The following is a 21,344-nucleotide window of genomic DNA, read 5'->3' on the forward strand; positions in this document are numbered from 1 at the left end:
AAATCTGCATATCAAACAAATAATCTGCTGACAGAACAATGGACTGACCACCCCAGAGTCCAGACCTTAACATCACTGAATGTGTTTACAAGCACTTAATAAGCTGATAACTGTAGATTTTGTCAGAAATCCGTTCAACATGTTTGCATGCACTTGGGTTATCAGACAATGAGAAAACTCCAGGTCTATGAGTCTATGAGGACTTCTGCTTTGCAACCAGCCAATAAATTCACGGAAGTCGTCGTGATGTAAACGTAATGTAAAACTCGGCTTTTTTGTTAAACATCGAGTCACTTCAGCAGAAAATATGAATATGCTGAGAATAGGGAAGATACAACTGCTGTGTGAATAGGGCGAGTATACTGACCCGTATAGGAACAGGAGAGACCCTTGCTGGGCCCCGCTCATGTACACAAGTGACATCAGGAAAGGGAAACTGAAGGACTAAAGGGATTCCCCACTTGTACGAAACGCAAGTAAACACACAGTAGCGCAAGTAAACACACGCACCAAACAGTTTAGTGTCATAGTTACTTTGCCAACAGGGTGTGAATCTTTGGTCCTGCAATAATATGATGCTATTACAGATCTTTTGGAAACAAGTCATTCTGAATCGTGAAAAAAATAATCATCATTTTAAATGATGATGAATTTTGAGATTTTATGATGCCTTCATAAAAATCTCAAATTCCACCCCAACTTGATTGAATTATTTCTACAGTTTTATTATTTTCTACAGTTCTAAAGAACTGTAATAGAATCAAATTATTGGGGCCAAAGAATATAGAGATGGCACAACACCAGTTTTATTAATCCAATACCAATAATTATTGAAACCTTAACATAAAAATGATAGTTATATTTTTAGCTATGAAACAAGCAGATAAGAGATAAATGTGCCTTATAAAAAAGTTTATTTTTTTTAGAAACAGAAAAAAACAGAATTACAGTACAAAGACCTGCAGCAATTTACATGCACCATAAAAATGTAACCAAAGCCATGAACATCATCCCCTTTTCTTCTTTGGGAAACACAATGTGTTTTTGATCTTCAGACACAAGCCTGTATAACTAAACAAAAAAAAACAAACAAAACAGGATATAAACACTGCAGCACTTCCTCAAAGCTAGTCATGATTCAAGTATGTGACCAACACAAGAACCAAGAGAAGAGATGGGGGTGGGGGGCATATCAATAAGTTTGCAGCATCGCTGCGGAAAACACCTCGGAACAGAACTCGTCAGTTAATGTTGTGAACATCGCTTCTACATGTGAAGCGTGAAGTTGTTGAGAGCATGCAGCATCAGAACAGGCAAGACACGGGTACACACGGTTGTGTATGTGTGTGTGTGTGTGTGTGTGTGTGTGTGTATGTACTGTGTAATCTGTAAAAGAACCATTCAACAGACACTTCAAATCAAACTCCAGGCTACAGCAAATACTGTTCCCAGATTTGATCACAGCTTGCAAAACTATACTGATTTTTTTTTGCTTTGTTATGTTAACAACCATTACACAAGAGCAGAATTATTGTACAAATACTCACTACTTGGTAGAAGAGCTTGGAAACGTCAAACAAAAACTGGCATGTCTTGTAAAGTGTCATCAGAAGATGGTAAAAGTCAGTGTGTGGTTATTTCAGTGAAGTTTGGCATGACACCATGGGTTCTCAAAGCACTAAAGAAAGACCGTAATGACAAATATGGCTTTTACTTGCAGTATACATAAACAATGGCACCACCATAACCAGCAGCCCAGACCCTGAACTCCAAAGGAGACCACCACCAGTAGTTCACAGTCACATGAGTAGTAACCCTGTGTGGGTGAGCATTAATGAAATGGCAAACATAAATGCACAAAATCTGATGCGTTACATCCCGAAACCTGAACCTGACTAAAGCAACCAATCCTGGGAAGTGGACAGCAAAGTCACCACAGAAACGGGCCAAAGCTGCTGTGCCAGTCACTTGAGCCTCTGAGTATCGGATCTAGAGATGCACTGAAATTCCAGCCACCAAAAGAGAAGAAAGGCTAAAATTTTGGTCCAGGAAAAAGAAAAAAAAAATTCTAAGTATGTTTCAGGGATTTGGAGACCTCTCTGGTGGAAATGTGTAACTGCAAGCAACATGCAGAGGAACATTTGTATTGTCTGTTGTATTTCGGACCCCTTCTCCAGGCAGATGAATCTGATGATTGAGAGCGAGTTGAAAGAGCATTCAAAGGAAACTCTGTCAGAACTTGGTGAAGGATGTGTCGTCCGAGGATGTAAGTAAATTATCTATTTTTGTCATCATATCTTCATCAGTGTAATGCTGATTTTGCATTTTAGACCTCAAGCGGGACCTTCTTTCTGAGTTTCTGTATGTGACATTAATATGTAAAAACGCATGACGTGGTCTGAAAAACCCCCAACCCGATACCTCTGACTTCTAACTTAATATTTCAGGTTTTACAGGGTGCCTAAGAGCAGCACAAGAACACCATTTCTTTTAAAGTGCTTTCTTTCTGCCTCCTGACTTAATGCTACTTCTTTCAGTTTTAACAAACCTATCTTACATAGTGCAGCTTTAAACAAGCCGACATGTCAAAATGTAAGACTTCACAAACAGTTTTAATGGTTCTAAAAATGAGAAATATTGTGTAGAAAGGCTGTTTGCTCCCTGGTCAGTGCAGGCAAGTTCAAACAGTTTGAGCAGTGGCAGATCAACGGTTAAAAATGTTAGCTGTGTGGAAACACTTAGACAAGTGATTTGTGATCATTTCATTCTAAGATATTAAGGCTGATCTGATGTCCAAGAACTCCTCCATTACAAGTTTGAAACCACTTAAAACCATGACACCTCAATCAATGTGCAGACGCACCAGCAAAAACAGAAAGCCCCTGCGAGCACAAAGACAGCATTTGTAGACACAGTCTTGAATTGACCAAAATAAAACCAAAAAAAAACAAAAAAACCCCAAAAAACAAAGAAACAACATATAACTTCAAAAATGATTGGATTTGGATGCCTTTGATGACAATTCTCTTTTGTTGAGGGTGTGGGATTTATGGCATATACAATAGACTACATACTGTGGAATAATTTTAGCAAGTGCAACTTATCTATTTTTTTTTTCATTTATTGTCAGCTTTTTTGGTTTTTGTTTTCTGCTTTCGGGACTGAATTTTAGTCTTGGCTTCAGCCAAGCGTTTTCATTGTGGAGCATCACTAATCAGGGCAGGGTTTGCCAAAAGCACAACAGACAGAGTCAGCATCACATTAAACATTCTCTCTCTCAGTTAAAATGATCTTAACACTTACAAAGCTTTTGGAAAACTGTGCCCAGATCACATTTCATCCTTTCACTGCAGTGCAACAAGTAGACTGATGTCAGAGATTCTAGTTTAGAGGGCGATATTGTGCATTTGTTTACTGAATTATATAATTATATAAATTAGATCAATATTTTAAATGCAGTCAATCAGCCAAGACATGTTTGGTGTCTGATGTTTGCTTCAGTTTTGCACTGTATTCTATGAGGCTAATGTAGCTGTCCATTTTCAACAGTTAACTACAGATAGTGCAACATCACTTTTTCTTTTCTGATATCAGTACCAACTGAAATCGTGAGTATCGGCTGATACAGATACCACGTGTCTTTTTAAAAAAACTCCTACGCCCTAAAACAAGCTGTTAAACACTTAAAAAAAAAATACATATACACCTCTAAAAGTAAAAATCATGCTTAAACTAATCAAATACTCTACTACCCCACAGGAAGAACTGTGTGAGTGTGGCTTTTTAATTCATTCTTTTTATCTTGTTAACATACAACCCAGCATTTTAATGCTGATATTGGCCTGATACTGATACCCACTGACATCCTCAACAGAGAACAATTTTTTAAGAAGCTAACTTTTGGCATTCAAATAAATAACAGCACATCATACCACATCAAAAACTACACAAGAAAGTCTATTTGAGATTACTTAAGTTGATGCAGTTTGTGGCAAGTGTGCACAATGCTAATTACTTGTTAGCCTCTTAGCTCCAGAAGAAGCAATCAAGTCTTGGCTGACTGACTACACTTAAAAACAAGAAGACAATTGTGTGCATTCGATTTTTCACAAAACGTCTCCTTTGACCAGTGGATCACGCCACTGGAGGGCCTCAGTGCTCCATGTTTAGCTCTTTTTGGAAGAAATACAGCACATATGTAGCCAGCCTAATGTTCCACTTATTCTGAGTCAGTTGTGGACCACACAGCGTGTATGACACATGCAGAAGTCCAAGTGTCTGAGCACTGTAATGAATAAGGAGCACTGCTACGAATGAGCCTCAGTATGCATGAGTCATGCTTTTGCAACGTCATGTAGAGGGAGCAGAAGGGAAACAGAAAGAAAGAAGAATGAATAATGAAAGGCTTCTCTCCACAATTTAAAGCACTTAACTATCCATCACTCTACCCAGAAACATTCGTCTTAGCCCCATCCCTTCCCAAAACACCCTGCTGAGTCATTCCTCTTCCCTCTCTTCATAATCTTGCATATCTTATATGTATTTACACAGTACATGTGAAAATGTTTGAAGTCGGCCAAGAAAATTGTTTAAAACTATTTATCTGGGCAGTAAAGTGTGTTTTTGATTGTAAAAACACAACCTAACATCAGACTAAATGCAAATCAACAAACACAGCAAAAAACTGAATTATTTGATTTCAAAAGTTAGATGAGGTTTGGTTCCTCTTCTCTTCGGTGCAGATACAGCCACTGCATGGACTTAAATTCCACCACCAACACATCTAACTTAACTCTAAATTATTAACATGATTTTAAGGAGAATTTTACAATTTTTACCCAAAACCTCTGGGTATTTGCATCATTAGGTTATAAACAAACTCAGAGAGGTTTCATATGAAATGTGTGATTGTAGAGAGTCAATGGTGGTGACAGGAACCAGATGTTGGAAAGTTCAATGCCTCTTAAAGCTACATTCACAGAAAGCTATTATATGGTCATGAATATGCTGCTTTACAATAGTTCTGAGTTTAAGTTTTAACCTAAAAATTATTTCTAAAAAACAGGCAGGCTAGAGAGGTATACGCAAGGTGCTGTGGGGCAAATTAGTACCCAAAGAATATGTTTTTGGGTTTATCACTATTTTATTATTCTTAACATTACATATAAAAACTCTATCCTGAATATTTTGGGCACCAAAAACCAACTATATGTGCATTTGCAATGTAGCAAATATTTACAATGTAACACCACCTCTATAAAAAATGCAGAGCTGGTAAGTTTCTCTACAATTTACCATTTTACATCAAACCACTCTGAATGACTGAATGTGCACATCTGAACGACTGAATTACGCAGAAATTTTTAAAAATTGATGGAATTCTCCTTTAATCATGTATAACTTAAGGAAGTACTGATTGGCTGTATTGTATTTTGTAGTAACAAAATACTCGGTTGCCTCAAGAAGAGGATTTCAAAATGTTTCAAAAAACACACCGACAGAAATAAATGATTCTTGATGACGAACCTCTACATGTATTTACTCTAATGTTAGCGGTTTTCCTGTGCAAATAAGCTCCCAGGTAAATCATTTTAAATATCATTTTCTCAGGTGACTATGACTTTTATACAGTACTATATGAGTGAGAATTCTGGTGGTTTCTGCCACACATGCCCAGCCCCTTTAAGAAATGTTGCACCTTCTCTGGTCCCTTACTCTCTGGGCATTCGCCTTCACTTGTCAATGAGGCCGCTCTCCTTAAGTTTGAAGTAGAAGAACTTCTCCAGCGTGTTGGCGCATTTGCAGTACTCGCTGTCAGGGGGGTTGTACTCCCTGCAGTTTGTGATCACTCTCTGCAGGTCGGCGATGAACAGCTTCTTAGTCACATAGTAGCGGTTCTTCAGCCGCTCCGTCATGGTCTTCAGATCTAATGGTGGAAGCAGAGGCTGATTATGAAATTGGCCTGAATCACATAATGGGGACAGTAAAAGTGGTACTTGTCTGCTTTCTGAAATTAGCTGCACTTTTACGCTGTGAATAAGGGGATGCACTGACCAATGGGAAATCGGATGATCTCATAGTAATCTGGAGCTTCGGACTTCTTCACTGGTTCCATGAAAGGCCAAGCGTCAGGGTGGGTCTAAAATTCACACAAAACAATCACACACTGAAACATTAAGCACATAAAGGTGATTACAAGTGGAGATTTTTTTTTTCCTTTAACTACAAAGCTTAAAAAATGGCAACTGTTTTAAAACTATTTTTTAAACTTAAGCACTGAAAAAAAAAAAAAAACTGCGCCAGGAGCTTCATGGCTTGGGTTTTCATGGCCGAGCAGCTGCATGCAAACCTTACGTCACCAAGCACAACGCCAAGTGTCGGATGGAGTGGTGTAAAGTGCCACCACTGGGTCTGGGTTTGGCTAATGCCAGGAGAACATTACCTGCCTGACTGCACTGTGCCAACTGTAAAGTTTGGTAGAGGAGGGATAATGATATGGGGTTGTTTTTCAGGGGATGGCCTGTGAAGGGAAATCTTCAAGACATTTTGGACAATTGTATGCTTCCAACTTTGTGGGAACAGTTTGGGGAAGGCCCCAAAGTGGGGACCAACTCCATATTAATGCCTATAAATTTAGAATGGAATATCATAGTAGTTCCTGTAGGTGTCCGAAAACTTTTGTCTATAGAGCCTGCAGCAGTGTAGCCCTTCCTATTCACAGTGGAATGTTTCAGCCTGGACCGCTTTTTGAATAAGGCACAATACAGGGCAGCCAATCAGAAAAGAGGTCATTTACATTAGCTAGCTACTCATTCTTAAGTTAATATGGCTACTGTTTCATGTAACTTGCTTTACTCTGATTTATGCTGTGCCAACATTTTCTGCTGGTATCGGTCTGATATCAACACTATGTATTTCCTTTAGAAAGAGAAAGAATTTCAGGGTTTCAGGTGACCTGCCTGGTCCCAAAAGAGCTGACAGGTCTGACAGATCCGATTTCAGAGCCAAAGCTGGCACTAATGTATTTGTGGAAGTAGGAGAAAGATTCTTACTTTAATTTGGGCCAGAAGATTCTTCAGTATGTTGTAGAGCAGGTCAGGATCTTTCAGCTCTTTACTGGAGAATAAAATATCACTCAGATCATAAAAGTTATTTATTATGTATATTAGCAATAATAAAATATATAATAAACAGGAACGTATAATAATAAACACACGTACGATCAGTCTATAACTGTCACTTACTTTTTCTCTTTGGCACTGGGCTTCCAACCAGTCTCCCCTGTGGGAGAGAGAGGAAGAGATGGGAAAAAAGAAAGAGAGATAGAGAGAATGCACAGATTAGATCACCTGTGGCATGAAATCATGAAGTGCACATCCATACTCATAGACACACAAGCACTTACTGATTCCAGGAATGCTCTCCACAGGTATCTGTCGGACTCCCTCCTTAAAACAGGTAAGTCCAGGGTAAACCTTCCTGATCTGACTCTGCTTCCTCTCAATCAGCTTCTTAATGATCTGCAGCACAAACACACAAAGAGACCAATGATCATCAACACACAGTAAGACTGTGAGATCACATGCAACATGCCATCTTCCGATTGTGCCCAACTTTGAAATAGCACTAACTTAACATGAAGCTAAGTCAGTTTTTATAAACCTAGACTTTAAATGCATGTGGTCTTGATATTAGTATTATAGATACTATTCTTCTACGTTTCATAACGACGTATTTGTCAACAAATAAGAGTGACTAACCTTACAGTCTCACACAGAGCGAAATTTAAGCTAACAGTACTGCACATTTTAAAGTTGGCTCTGAGTATTCACACAACTCATCAAAAATGGTGCTATTCATTTTGAGAAAAAAGGTCCCCCCCAGCGACTGGGTATCCTACACCGTCACTGTCTATCAGTTATCTCCAGCCCAGGCGAGCTGTCTCATATCGCAAGAACACAGAGGATCCTGCAGGTTTATGTGTGGGACTCACCTCTTTCTGTCTCTTGATGATGTGCGACAGCTCTGTGTAGGGAATTCTGGGATTGAGCTCACACTCCATCAACGTGGCACCTTCATAATCCTTAATGTAGCCAAGGTAGCGACTCTTTGGCACTTTGATGTCTTTGGAGAAGCCCTTTCATTACATGACGGATAGAAGAATTCACACATTAAAAAATCTTTCAGATGAACATAAAGATACAGCTGTAGTTGGGATGCACTAATATGGGGATTTTGGGCTGAGAGAGATATTTTTCACGTGCATATCCACTGATGCTGATACACAAACATTTATTGAATGCAGAAACTGGGCTGTGAGAAAAAGAAGAGGATGAATGTGAGTAATACCTGCTTCTTGAAGTAGCCAATGGCATATTCATCAGCGTAGGTTAGGAAGTAAAGAATGCCATGTTTGATGTGATACTCCTTTAGGTGATTCATCAGGTGTGTACCATAGCCCTGCCACACACACACACACACACACACACACACACACACACACACACACTTAGTTGTCTACAAAATACCCAAAACTAATTCAGCAAAAAAATCTATCTAATTAGAAATCTAATCTAATTTAGCAAGTTACTAAAATTAAAATTAAACAAACTAGGTAAGGTTCGTAAGAAAAACAACAACAAAAAAAAAGAGAAATATAATAAAACACAGCTTAAAAATACTGATTAGACCTGATGCTAATGTGAAAAGCAGCAAGCAAGCTACCAGAGTAAATTAGCAAGCTAATTTATAGCCTTTTAAACATTCAATTTCAGGAATACAGAGGACATCTGCAGTGAGACGACAGCAATGAAGCACAAAGAGCACAGAGCGCGAGACACACAGGAGAGACATGCACATACACACACAGCAGCAGAGAGAGAATATTTATAATGTTGATGTACTAGGCTTAATACATATTAAGAAATATACATGTTGTAGCCTTGTGTTATCATACTGCTTTTTTCCCCTTATAAATGATGTCACACAATATATTTATCCTTATCGTCAGACTACTTTTCTCATATGCATGTAGCGAACACAGTGCAATACATTTCCCCACAGGACCATATTCCCATACAGTATGAAAACTCAACATGTCAGTATGAGGACCATATAGGTTTACATTATGAAATTAAACTGTTCTGGTGCTTATTTCTTGATATTTCCTCATGACTCTCATCTAGACAGAATTATATGATAACACAAATGCAGCTCAGAAAATGAATATGAAAGTTTTATATAAAAATAAAATGAATGTAAAACAGTGCACTAAAGTGTATTACACTGAAACAGCTGCCTTGATTTTTATGTACATTTCATGTATTTTAAGTATTTATGGTAATAGAGTTTGGATGTTGAACACTGTGGTGAAGTTTCCATTCCACAGTGAGTTTATTCGCAGGTAGAATCTCATACTTCTAAATTTAAAGAGAGCACTTTGAATGAAAAGGTTCTATTTTGGTCCATTTCAGAAAAGACTATTTTCCTAAGTCATAAGTACCTCCAGGCAATGACTTTATTAGGATATGGAAGGTGACTGTACTACATAAGTGTTTTGCTATTTTTGAAGTGGAATTTTTGTTCCCCAATTTTTTATTTCAAAACAGCAGACCTGCACTCAGTCAGTCCATTACTATTCTAAGCCGACTATACACAGACAGTGTTGTGGACCCTGCTGTGTCCATCATTCAAATATTATTCAGCTTTAATGTGATGACTTAAAGAAGGCTCTTGTTCACTTTATTGCTGGTGCGGCTGGTTAAATGAATGAATGAACAAACTGATGTCAGGCAGACAAATGCTTGCTAAGTTTGCCTTCGCTTGGTTGTTAGCCTACTCACAATACTTTTCTCCAACTAGAGCAAGGTTAACATACTTAAAAGGAAAACAAGCATTTAGGTTCCCTGTGGCTTTAAGTCAGGCATATATGACTGGTAAAATCCTAACAGAGAATGGAGAACATCTTAGTGTCATTCTTTTACAGAACTGTTAAGTGCGGCCAAAAGAGAGAATCACACAATTATTGGGTTTAAGATATGAAAAAGAAAACAAACAAAGCTGAAACTGGGCCAGACCTGTTTGTGCACATACAAAATGCCTAACAAAACTACAATTTGTGTATGAGTACGTGGATGGAAAACATGAACATTTTATTCTGCAGTGAGAACTGGACAAGCATTTTACTAGGAACTGAAAAGCTGACATATGTCCCTTCACCTTGTTTCTCTTTGCAAACTCTCTCATTGGCTGTTGCCTGAATCACCTGTTAGCCTCACATCTCCAGTGCTAAAGTAAAGAAGCAAACTTCAGATGCCCAACGTGTTTTGACTGAGTGATTTGGGGTAAAACTGTAGATTTCGACAAAACTATTCTTTTCAGTAGTTCTATGTTTTCGTACCTTGACTTGCTCATTTGAAGTAACAGCGCAGAAGACAATCTCAGTGAAGCCCTGAGTGGGGAACATTCGGAAGCAGATCCCACCGATCACACGGCCATCTTTTATCAGAGCCAACGTCTTGTGCTTCCTGAAAGTATCAAGAAGTCAGGGGATAAAACTGACTGCTACAGAAGGCTCTAACATCAGAATGTTGCTATAAAATAAACACAAACATCTAAAAGGGAACTATTTAAATAATACGTTTGCTGATAACATCTTAGCTGTCAGCTGAATGTAAAACCACTTCAAGATTTTGTTTGTTGTAGTCAATGTACTTTGGCCAAGCTGATGCGTTAGGGTGTTTTCACACTTAGTCTGTTTTAGCATTGCAAATGGTCTCAGACAGATGACTCAGCATTTCTATGCATATGTGAACACATCTAACAAACTCAGACCCCCTAAAATAAGCCACAAACACTGTTTTTGGGCATCATCCACAGACGACCTATGTATGGCTCACCTGCGGTTTGCTTTTCGGTCTGACTGATTAATGAACTGAGAAAACACTTAAATATGAAAACACTTTTAGATGTTAAATGTCACAGGTCACCACAGCAGCATAAGGAGGTTTTAATAAGCAGTGTTACGAGTGGGGGTGCATATAGACTAGTTGGTGTGTCATCTAGTAAATCTAATAGTTGGTGCTGTTGGCAGCAGTCAACAAGTTGAGGACAGTGCCTGAAATAAAGCAGCAGTAAAAAACCACAGAGAACAGAAATAATGCTGTCTGGTAAACACAAATAACAAAGTACATTATTTGTGTGGAAACTAATTCCACTGATATAAACTGTAAAAAAAAACAGTATATAACTGGTTCCACAACTGGGCCTGTACTTCACTCAGAAAAGCTTTCTGGTGAATAGAGATGCAACTGCTTACTACAGTATCACAAACAATTGTTTGTTTCCCATTAATTTAACACCAGATTAATAACACCAGTGAATGGAAGCGCAGAAAACCAAAACCAGTTAAATTCTCTGTGACAAGTGAGATTTTGAGAGCTGTGGCGATTTTAGTGTGCAATTTACATCAGATAGTCATAGTGTACTTATGTGGGCAAAGTGTTTGAGACTGCAACCTACTGAAATACCAACTTAAAAAAAACCCAAAAACAACAGAATAACAAAGAGAAACACAAAAACAAACAAACAAAAAAAACCCCATAGCCTTTGATGCCCCAGTCCCTCTTAGCCCACTCTTCTGCAACCTACAACTTTTCTTTTCAAATGTAGTACCAACAACTAATCTACTAGTTTTTAAAATGACTAGTTAAAGAGTAAAAATTATTCATTTTGCAACCCATAGTTAATAGTAAGTAGCATGCTTGATTTAAGGCAAAAGGTTAATTAATGTACTCACGGGTCAAAAACCAGGCGTGTGATGTACTCTTTAGGCATGCGTGGCAGCTGATGGGAGAAAACGTTCTGAAGTCCGACCAGCCACATCAAGATCTTCTTATTGGACTTCTGAGACAACGAGTTCCCGATCACGTGGAACTCAATAATGCCCCTCCTCTCCTCCAGACGCGCCGTTTCATCCCGTGCAGCGTTAGCCGAAAGGAGACTTGTCTGAGGGACAAAACAAAGGCATCACTGCTAACATCCTTTCAGCATCAAAAGAACACTCTGGTAAGCTACATGCCTGAATCACTATACATTTGCCTCAAACTGCATCAATACTTTTACCACAATTCAGGCATCAAGAGGCCTGTCACTACTAATTTTAGCTATACAATGTACTTTTCTATTTTTTATAGATAACAGTATGTTATAGAGGGTCATAAACCACATAACACCGAGACAAGAGCGTTAAATTTAGGTATGCACTTTGCAAGGTGCTAATTGGCAGGGTATAAGCCTTACAGCTCCAGTAAATCTTAAGAAGTAAATTTTAGTCATCAAACACCTTTGCTGATCAACTGCATTTGGGGAAATTGCTGTTATTCATTAGGGTATATGTCGATTGCATAACTATCCATCCAACTGTTGTCTTGTTAGTCACAATGCTGATGACCAGAAGTGCCAAGATATTCTTCTAAGTTTTGTAAGGTTCAGTAAGGACTAGGTGGAATACAAAACTATAAAAGTATAAGAGTGCCTGGGCTGATTTAAGCGCTGTTGTTATGCAGAGTGAATTTCAGGCAGAGCCAGCAGCTGTGGTGTGTGTTGTGAGTGCTGTACAGCAGAGACATTCTGCTGACCTCTGGGCCCAGCATGGCAGCAGGGTCTGTTATAGTCATCATGACCTCGTTGACCAGCTCCATGGGAATATCCCCCATCACCCTGATCCGCTTAGCATCCTCCAGCGTCAATGCCTCTGGCAGTTTCCGCTTCTCTCCTGAGAGACAGAGAAGACAAAAGAGAGCAGGGAGAAGAAATAAAGTGAGAGACAAGACAGACAGACACACAAGACAAAAAGGAGAGGGAAAGAGTGAAAGATGGGGAGAGATGGAGAGATGGGGAGATGTTTAAGACAGGCATAATTATGGAGTTTGGCTCACAACGTTTTCATTTGTACTGTAAACAATAAACACTGTCATTAATTTTTTAATAATATAAAAATAAGGACAGATAATGCTGGACTTCACGTGTTCTGGTGACTATTAGTGAATCATCATTTGCTGTGTACCTGTGATGGGTTCGGAGGTGGCTGTATCCAAAGCAGAGCCTGCTGGACCTTTACGCAGAGGAGAACCGGACACCGACACAGGACTCAGCACTGCAGAGGGCACCACACACACACACACACACACACACACACACTCACTCAAAATGGACCACTTTGGAGAAGAACATACTCCACAAACCAACAGGCATTCACACACAAACCTGTCTGAGGACCCAGCTGTGCCCCCTCAGAAGCTGGCATGGTGAAGTCAGCATCCCAGATAGGAGAGTTCTCACCATAGATCTCCTCTTCTAGCATGGAAAGAAACCTAACATACAAAAACACAGAAAGACAAAAAGATCTAAAATGTCTAGAAATCAGTGTTTTTGTAGTTATTTTCTGTGGATTAAGGCTGCATCAGGCACAGACTTTACAGTAGGCAACCAGCCAGAACTCCTACGAGCCAACAGCTCCATAAAAATACAAACTAGATATATGCAATGGACCAGCATGAGTAAGCAAAGCAACTATGCTAGCAATGACAGTGCTCATGGAACAAGTGAGTGAGAATGATTTCGGTAAATCAATGAGGGGAAAAAAGGAAAAGAGGTGTGGAAGGGCCTCAAAATCATTAAATTTACCCTTGGGTTGCATACATGGGGCAGGCAGGGTTTTTTTCACGATAATGATTTTTATTTAATTTTCAATCATAGGAAAGAAAAACAACACCAAAACAAGAAGAAAAAACAAAGGAGGGTAAGAAACTACATAACTACCCCCCTACCCCATCCCACTCACAACAAAAGACAGCTTGCTAGACATAATGGTGGACATTCTAGGCATCCAAAAACAAACACATGCAAATAAACTTAGCCATCCGCCTTAATAACACTGTCAAGTACAACATCTCGGCCAAACCTGAGCACATTCAACAATTTCACATATATGACGTGGAAGACTGGAAAGGAAGGGAGAACAAGGGCGCTCAAATTCTGTATTGTTACCTTCAATTCTAGCACATAAGCGCTCAAAGGGAAGGATTTTCATAATTTCATTATTCCAAAAGGTAAACTGTGGGTGGTCTGTCATCAAGCCACTTAATTAAGATACATTTATGAGCAATGAACAATAATTTGACTGGATTTGACAAGGTGTAAGATTAAACTTATCCTTAACCATACCTAGTATAAAAAAACAGGGGTCGCTCTTTATGGAGCAACCGAATACCTTTTCAAGCTTTAGTCTGATCCTATTCTAAACGGAGGCAATGATGGGGCAGGATCAAAACATATGCGAGTATGTACTCAGCTCTTTTTTGCATTCTGGGCAGACTGATGATTTTAGTGGGTCAATATTATTTAGAATATAAGGTATGCAATGTAAACGATACAATATCTTAAACTGTGTTTCTAAGGTTTTATTGCAGACCAGCACACTTGTCAAGGGGACAGGCAGTTTGACAAATCTGTCAGGTGTCTGTGAGCGTGAGTGTGTGTGTCTCTTACTTGGGAAAGTGAGTCAGAATAAGGGTCCGTTTCTCTGGGGGAAGTTTGTCTTTCTCCACCCTGAACTTCTCCAGCAGCTGCCGGCGGGTGACTGTAAAGATGGATTTGAGGAGACTACGGCCAAACACCTGACACGTCTCATAGCGGGGCAAACTGTCGTTACTCTGCGGGACATGGCAGTAGCACAGCCACCTGTAGAAAACATACACGTGCACAAGCATTAGATCATTACTGCAAAATGATTTATCGATTCTTACTAAACATCCACAGAAATATTTCACTAACAGAAAAAAAAACATTAAGCCATTACAAAGTACACATAAGAGCACATTATTCAGTGCAACAGCAAAAAGAACCAACATACTTTACATGCATTATAGAAATGAACAGCCAACGTGACCCACAGCTCCCATAATGAAGGACTGTGTGAATCTAAATAAGTCCTCCTCTTTTAAACAATAAACTATATGACACACAGATCATTAATATGTCGTGACCTGACATCACACATCAATAAAATTCTTAATTACACCCAAGCCCACCTGGTATAATCCACTTTGTATGCGGAGGCGTCCTCTTTCTGGGCCCGCTGGCGAAACTGAGACGGTGTCTCCAGCTTCCAGTAGTTCAGACACAGCAGAAACATCTTACTCAACTCATACATCGTCTGCCTCTCTTTAGGAGCCAAGTGACTGAACTTATACTGCACAAAGTTCAAAACCCCCTGAGAGAGAGACACATACAGAAAGAGAGAGAGAAAGAGGAGGAAGGAGAGAGCATGAGCAGAGAGACAGGGGGAGAAAAGGGAAGAGGAAGAAAAAGAAGTGAGAGGGAGATGAGTGAGAGAGAGCCAAAAAAAGCAAAAAGAGGAAGAAAGATAAAAAAAGGGAGAGACAAAGAGAAAGATACAAACAGAGGTATGCAAGAGAGGGACGGAACGTGCGGAAGAAAACAGAGAAAGAAAAGAGAAAGAAAAAGAAAAAAGAGCGAGATGAGTGTGAAAGATGTGAGAGCAGGGGGGAGGGAGAGAGAGAGGAGAAAGAAGAGGACAAAAAAGAAAGGAGGGAGAGAAGGAGAGCAAGAAAAAGGACGAGATGGAGAGGGAGGGGGGAGAACAGAGAGGGAAAGAGATTAAGAAAAAAGAAAGAAGAGACATACAAAGAAAAAGAGAGAGAGAGACAAAAAGAGCAAAAGGAGAAGGGAGAGAGGGAGAGAGACATAGAAAGAATATATTGAGCTTAACATTTCTTAGAAAGATGAAATAAATGATAAAGTATTTTCAAATTGTTATCAAACAAATATATACGTTTCTGTCTCACCCACAGCCGCCCTGATACCCACCTGTTCTATGTTGGGTTTCTCAAACGGTGGGCTTCCAAGTGAGCCCTCTACTACCGGCTTCCCCATCTGCAGAATGCACTTCCTCAACAGCTACACAAACACAACAGGCACAAAGCATTGGTTTTATTCCCATACAAAACAATGTGCAATTATGTTTAATTACAGAGAGCTACTGAGTACCGAGCATGTTACTATAGTCCAATTACTATATTATTAAAAGTTAGGGCCAAAACTGTTCATGTTCTGAGGTGTAAGTGTGAAACAGCACAGCTGTGTGAAATACGAATGTTTTACCTTAAACAGATAGAAGTAAACCTGCTTGGTGTCTGTGTCCTCCTCTTTGTGCACAGACATGAAGAGATTCTCTACATCCACCACCATTCCTAGGAGCCTGTTAATCTCCTCTTCTGACACATTTTCTAGGTGAGACACATGCTCCGCTACACATTCAAGACACAAACAAACACACACACACACACACACACACACACACACACACACACACAGAATATCAGGTAATGCAGTAATTCACCCCTTGTGTTATTATTCAGTAACTATAATGACATTTTATTATTAAAAGTTACGTAGTTACAAAGTCAGAAACTAAAGTGTGACTCAGGGCTGGCTTCTCAAACCCAGATTAAGGTTAACTCTGGACTTCAAAGATATTTCAAAGGTAATTTGGCATTGGAACTTCAATTTAGCCCAAAACTAGACTTAATCCATGTCTGGGAAACCAGTCCATAGCGTTTACGGCACGTGTCAGGTTCGAGTTCTCGCAGACCAAAACACTGCTGACTTTAGAACTCTGCCTCATTAAAGACACCTGATTCAGCTCATCAGCTAATTAGTAAAGCCTTCATGAACTGAATTCAGAGTGTTAGATGAAGGTAAACGTTAAGCAGCCTTTTGGCCCGGAAGGTCCCCAGTTTGACATTCCAGGTTCAAGGAGTTAAAACAAGAATCAATCAGCAATATCTTCTCATTTTTCATATTTAGAGGTGAAAACAACAAAAACCCATTTGCTACTCTAATCAGTATAACCTGTTTATCTAAGCTGGTGTCTAATTCTAGTCCTAGAGGACTTATTTTATGCACTGATCACAATTATTAAGCTGACCACTGTTATAATCTACAGTTGTTAGCTAACAAGCCTTCATTGTATTTATTAAAACCATAAAAAACTTCTGACTGGTGCTATAACATGTTTAGAGGGCAGTGGTGAGTATTGTGGGTTTATTTGAGCTCAGGCTGTGTCTGTCATCAGTTGGGAGCTACTAAGGATCAGTCAGGAAGTAAGACAGCTAATCAGCCAATTCGGCCACATTAAGCTTGTGCTTTAATAGCTGCATAAAATAAACAAAAAAAGACAATCGTTCTTCGCAGCTATCTTTATGACAATTAACCGTTACCCAACATTGAATGTTACTGACAGGCCTGTGGGGCTTTCTGCTAGTGCAGTTTGATTATTTCCCTGCTCTACCACACCTACTAAATACTGCCAAGAGTGATGGAGCTCCACCCAATTCCTTTCAGAAAAGTTAAACTCGAAATCCCCGAGAACATCAGAACCTGATGTCATCTTGTAACTGAACGCAGTCAAATCTCCACAGCAAATGTTCCAACATTTAGTCTAAAGCCTTCCCAGAATAGTAGAGGCTGTTACTGCAGCAAAGGGGGACAAACCCCTTATTAATACTCTTCATTATAGTAAAAATGTTGGACATATAGTGCACATCACGCTACACAAAATATCTTCAGTTGAAAAAAAAACATTCAGGCTGCAGCTGACTGATGGAAACATACCCAGGGTATGGCCACAGCTGCGGCATGCTTCGCTCAGGTTGGCCGCCTGCTGCTGGAGCTCCATCCGGGTGGCGGTGGGAGGATGGGGGTTCTTCCAGCCATTACACTTACAAGAATCATTAGCCTGAGGTAGGAGAACATCACAAAACAGTTTGGAAACAGCTTTGTTTATATAGTGATACAGACTAGTGCAATGGTTTCTAGTCTGGAGGCACTGTGTATTCTGAGATGTTCCCTCCTCCTTGATAGTAAAGTGGGTGACTAGAGAGACTAAATATAACAGCTGAATTCTAACACATGAAATTATTTAACATCTAATTTGAAGGGTAGGTCTAGTAAACAATCTCCTGAGGAGAACCAAAGCTTTGAACCAATCCACAATCGTTTTTCCAAACATACACTCTTAAAAAAGATGGGTCTCCAAAGGGTTCTTTAGTAATGACAATCAAATCACGTTTATTCTTACATCACATTTACGCAGGTGGAAGGTGAGTGAAAATCTTAGGTGCGTAGCCCCCTTATAGAATTTAAATACAAAAACAAAAAAATAATATATATATATATATATATATATATATATATATATATATATATATATATATATATATGAAGAAAAAAAGAAATACATACACACAGACTCTAAATATATACAATACTATATACACTAGTATTGTATTATTTTCAATGTACAGTTATACAGTAATAAGTTATGAAATAAAACTATGAAATGGACGGTTGTACACATTCTGTATGTGCAGTTAGTCTGAGGTAGATAAATAAATGAGTTGCAGGTACACAGGGGACAGAATATTGATATAGAAATCTTCCAGATTAATCAAGGTATGGATAGAAGATGTACAAGATGTCAATCTATTTGTGCAAGTACAGATTTGCTAGATTAGAGGTGCAGAAGATCAGAATGAGTCTAATGAGATGTGGATAAGGTGTAGATTGTCCATGGAGATGATGACTCAGAGGCGCAGTGACAAGCCTATAGACGAATATATATATATAAAATATATAGAACCCAATGGTTCTATACAGCATCTTGAACACCGTATAGTATGCTTAACTGGTCCTTTGCATAGTGAATTCATTATTCAGACAGATGGAGAATGTGTTGTATAGAACCTTTATTAAAAATGGTTCTATACAGCACCAAAAAGGGTTCTTCTATTGTGATAATGTCAAGCTTGTAAAACAGAAGAACTCCTTTTTGGTGCTATACAGAACCATTTTCAAAAAGGTTCTGTATACAATCACATACAACACATTCTCTATCCATCTGAAGAGCAATTTTACCATGCAAAGAACCATTTAAACATAAAAAAAATGATTCTATACAGAACTTGTGGTTCTTAATAGAACCACTGCCTTCACTAAACAGCACTTGGAGAACCACCTTTTTAACACAGCTGCAAAAACTGTGCTTTCAACAATAACGAACTAATTTCATGGACTGTTGTCCACAGCAGTGTAGCAGCCGGACTTTGGGGACAGTCAGGAACACAGAAAGTAGGACACTGCAAAAAAACAACTTGTAAGAATGGCTGCATGAGGCTGTCTGAGCTACTGGGGCAAGTCCGGCTGAGCGGACCGGACGGTTTTAGTCCCCAGGTTTGTTAACGCTAACGTTAGCTAGCCGTTTGTCTCCCATGCAATGCACTGTGCACAATAAAGTGGGCTAGTTCGGTCTTTGCTATAGTGAGGTTAGCCTAGCTAACTTAGCTATAGCTAGCTACCTTACAAGCCGAAAACACTCCGAGTTTCTCGAGTTTCTTGGCCCGAGGAAAAGCGCGAACTTGGGCCTTTTTCTGACTCGCCCACTGCTGCTGGCTCAGGCCGGGCCGGGCCGGGTCGCTGCTGCCGGATCCGGAGCCTGAGTTGGGGCCGGAGCCCGCCGAGCCTCCGCTCGGGCCCTGCTGAAGCCGGACTTGCGTGGAGGCTTGACCCGCCGGTTCCGCCATACCAGCACGGTGCTTCTCCGTCCGGAGAGTCGATGTGGTCAGATCTGGGCGCTACAAGCTTAATGGACCAGTACCTGTTTTTTATTTATTTACGTTTTTTTCAGGCCTCGCTGCCGCCTGTCTCCACGAGACACAATAGTTACATTGCGCATGCCCAATACCAGCTGTCTCTGGGTAGTGTAGTTTCCAATGGAGCTCTTACTATCGATCATTCCCGGTATGCAGTCTATCACAACTTTAAATATAAAAGATATTCAGCCACGTGAACTTAAATGTCAGGTATGTACCACCCCTACTGTACAGGCTTAACGTTTCACAGGGCCTATATATATTTCATTTTGTCACGTATAATCTTAACTCCACATTCATGTGTATAATTATACCTTTCTTCACCCTTCTGAATGAAACAGGCCGTTTTCATCACTGTTTATAACATATATGTTATTGCTGTCTATATCTGTTTTTTTTTTCAATTTGTATTTTTCTACATCAGTTGAACACAGCAGCTGTCCTTTACACTGTGTGATGCTAAAGAATCATGATTGTTTCTTGTATGCCCAGTTGTGTGTAGACACTGTGGAATGTAATTCCTGTATGTGTTGTTTATGTTTCTTTTAATATATTTTGCTAGTTGTGCAGTTTGAATGGCGTATTATACCTCACATTTCAGTGTTTATTTTGTATTTTTAATGTAAACTGTCTCTTAATATGTGGCCATGGACAGCAGATGAAAATTAACCCTTTCAGCTAACTCTGGTTCAGTTTTACAGTTCTGTTGATGTTTATTAATGGCCATTGTCCCTGACAAATAAATTCATAAATAATATGTATAAGCATCTTTTTCCCTTCTCCTGCAAAGTTATTTTATTAATTATTTTGTAGATGCATGTTTTTTTTGTTTGTTTTTTTGGACAATGTGTAAATAAATTCTTCTGATTGACAGTTTTTTATTATGTTTTATTTAGTAAGCTGTCCAGGTTGAAACACTCATAACTTCAGTGTGAAATGGCATGGCTAAGCTGCTACTGGCTGAATGTGCAGATATATGTATTGCATTTATTTTTGTGATATCATGGATTGGACTTTCACATCTCTGCTAAAACCCTTTCTTTTTTCTTCTCTTCAGTCTTCTTTTTTTTGACACTATGTAAAGGGTCCCCAGGTTTGTGAAAGGCGCTATATAAGTTGAACTTATTATTATTATTATTATTATCGTGTGGTCTGGGGTGTAATGGGTAAATTTTGACAGTTTAACTAATTTTAGATGTTTAGATACATCAAACCCTTTTAATTCAAAGAAATGAGGTAAATGCATTTAAGTTTCTAAACACTTTATTGTTTTATTGTTGTAAATCTGTTTTTGATTAAACCTATAGTTTGGTTCCTGTCCCCTTAACCATTGCACCACTGCATCCTTTTGGTTTTTCCATTTATCCTGAGAAAAACATGATGCAGTTTACACACCTACTGCAGCTCAAGCTGCTGCTTTCAGCTCCTCCACTTGAAGGCACTATAGCATTTCACTTATGATGCGAGACAATGAATGAATCAATAACTCGAGTGCTCTCTAAATGTAACATGGTGCCTCTGTCCAAAAATACCCGAAATTAAACTAGGACAAAAAATATTGATGCAGATTTGAAAGAGGAGGGAAAAAAACCACAGCCTGCACTTTCCAAA

At 39.2% G+C, this 21,344-nt stretch overlaps 1 protein-coding gene across 1 annotated transcript; it reads right to left on the reverse strand.

Moving 5' to 3' along the window:
- Window positions 1–897: 897 nt before the first annotated feature.
- Window positions 898–19,940, reverse strand: kat2a (K(lysine) acetyltransferase 2A). Its single transcript, XM_036589587.1, has 18 exons — window positions 19,440–19,940; window positions 17,698–17,821; window positions 16,186–16,331; window positions 15,892–15,981; window positions 15,093–15,274; window positions 14,551–14,742; window positions 13,267–13,373; window positions 13,067–13,156; window positions 12,639–12,775; window positions 11,798–12,006; window positions 10,400–10,526; window positions 8,350–8,460; window positions 7,994–8,137; window positions 7,406–7,520; window positions 7,245–7,281; window positions 7,053–7,116; window positions 6,055–6,139; window positions 898–5,926 (listed from the first exon to the last, which is right to left on the reverse strand). The coding sequence occupies exons 1-18, from the start codon at window positions 19,662–19,664 to the stop codon at window positions 5,733–5,735; spliced, it is 2,379 nt and encodes a 792-aa protein (XP_036445480.1). The 5' UTR covers window positions 19,665–19,940; the 3' UTR covers window positions 898–5,732.
- Between the last annotated feature and the right edge of the window lie 1,404 nt (window positions 19,941–21,344).

Source organism: Colossoma macropomum, unplaced genomic scaffold (assembly GCF_904425465.1).
Source record: "Colossoma macropomum unplaced genomic scaffold, Colossoma_macropomum, whole genome shotgun sequence".
NCBI lineage: Eukaryota > Metazoa > Chordata > Actinopteri > Characiformes > Serrasalmidae > Colossoma > Colossoma macropomum.

Coding starts and splice junctions, on each gene's coding strand:
- kat2a (XM_036589587.1), bottom strand. CDS start 19,664: ATGGCGGAACCGGCGGGTCAAGCCTCCACGCAAGTCCGGCTTCAGCAG. Junction 17,822..19,439: donor GAGTGTTTTCGGCTTGTAAG/GTAGCTAGCTAT, acceptor CTCCTACCTCAG/GCTAATGATTCTTGTAAGTG. Junction 12,007..12,638: donor CTGCCATGCTGGGCCCAGAG/GTCAGCAGAATG, acceptor TTTGTCCCTCAG/ACAAGTCTCCTTTCGGCTAA.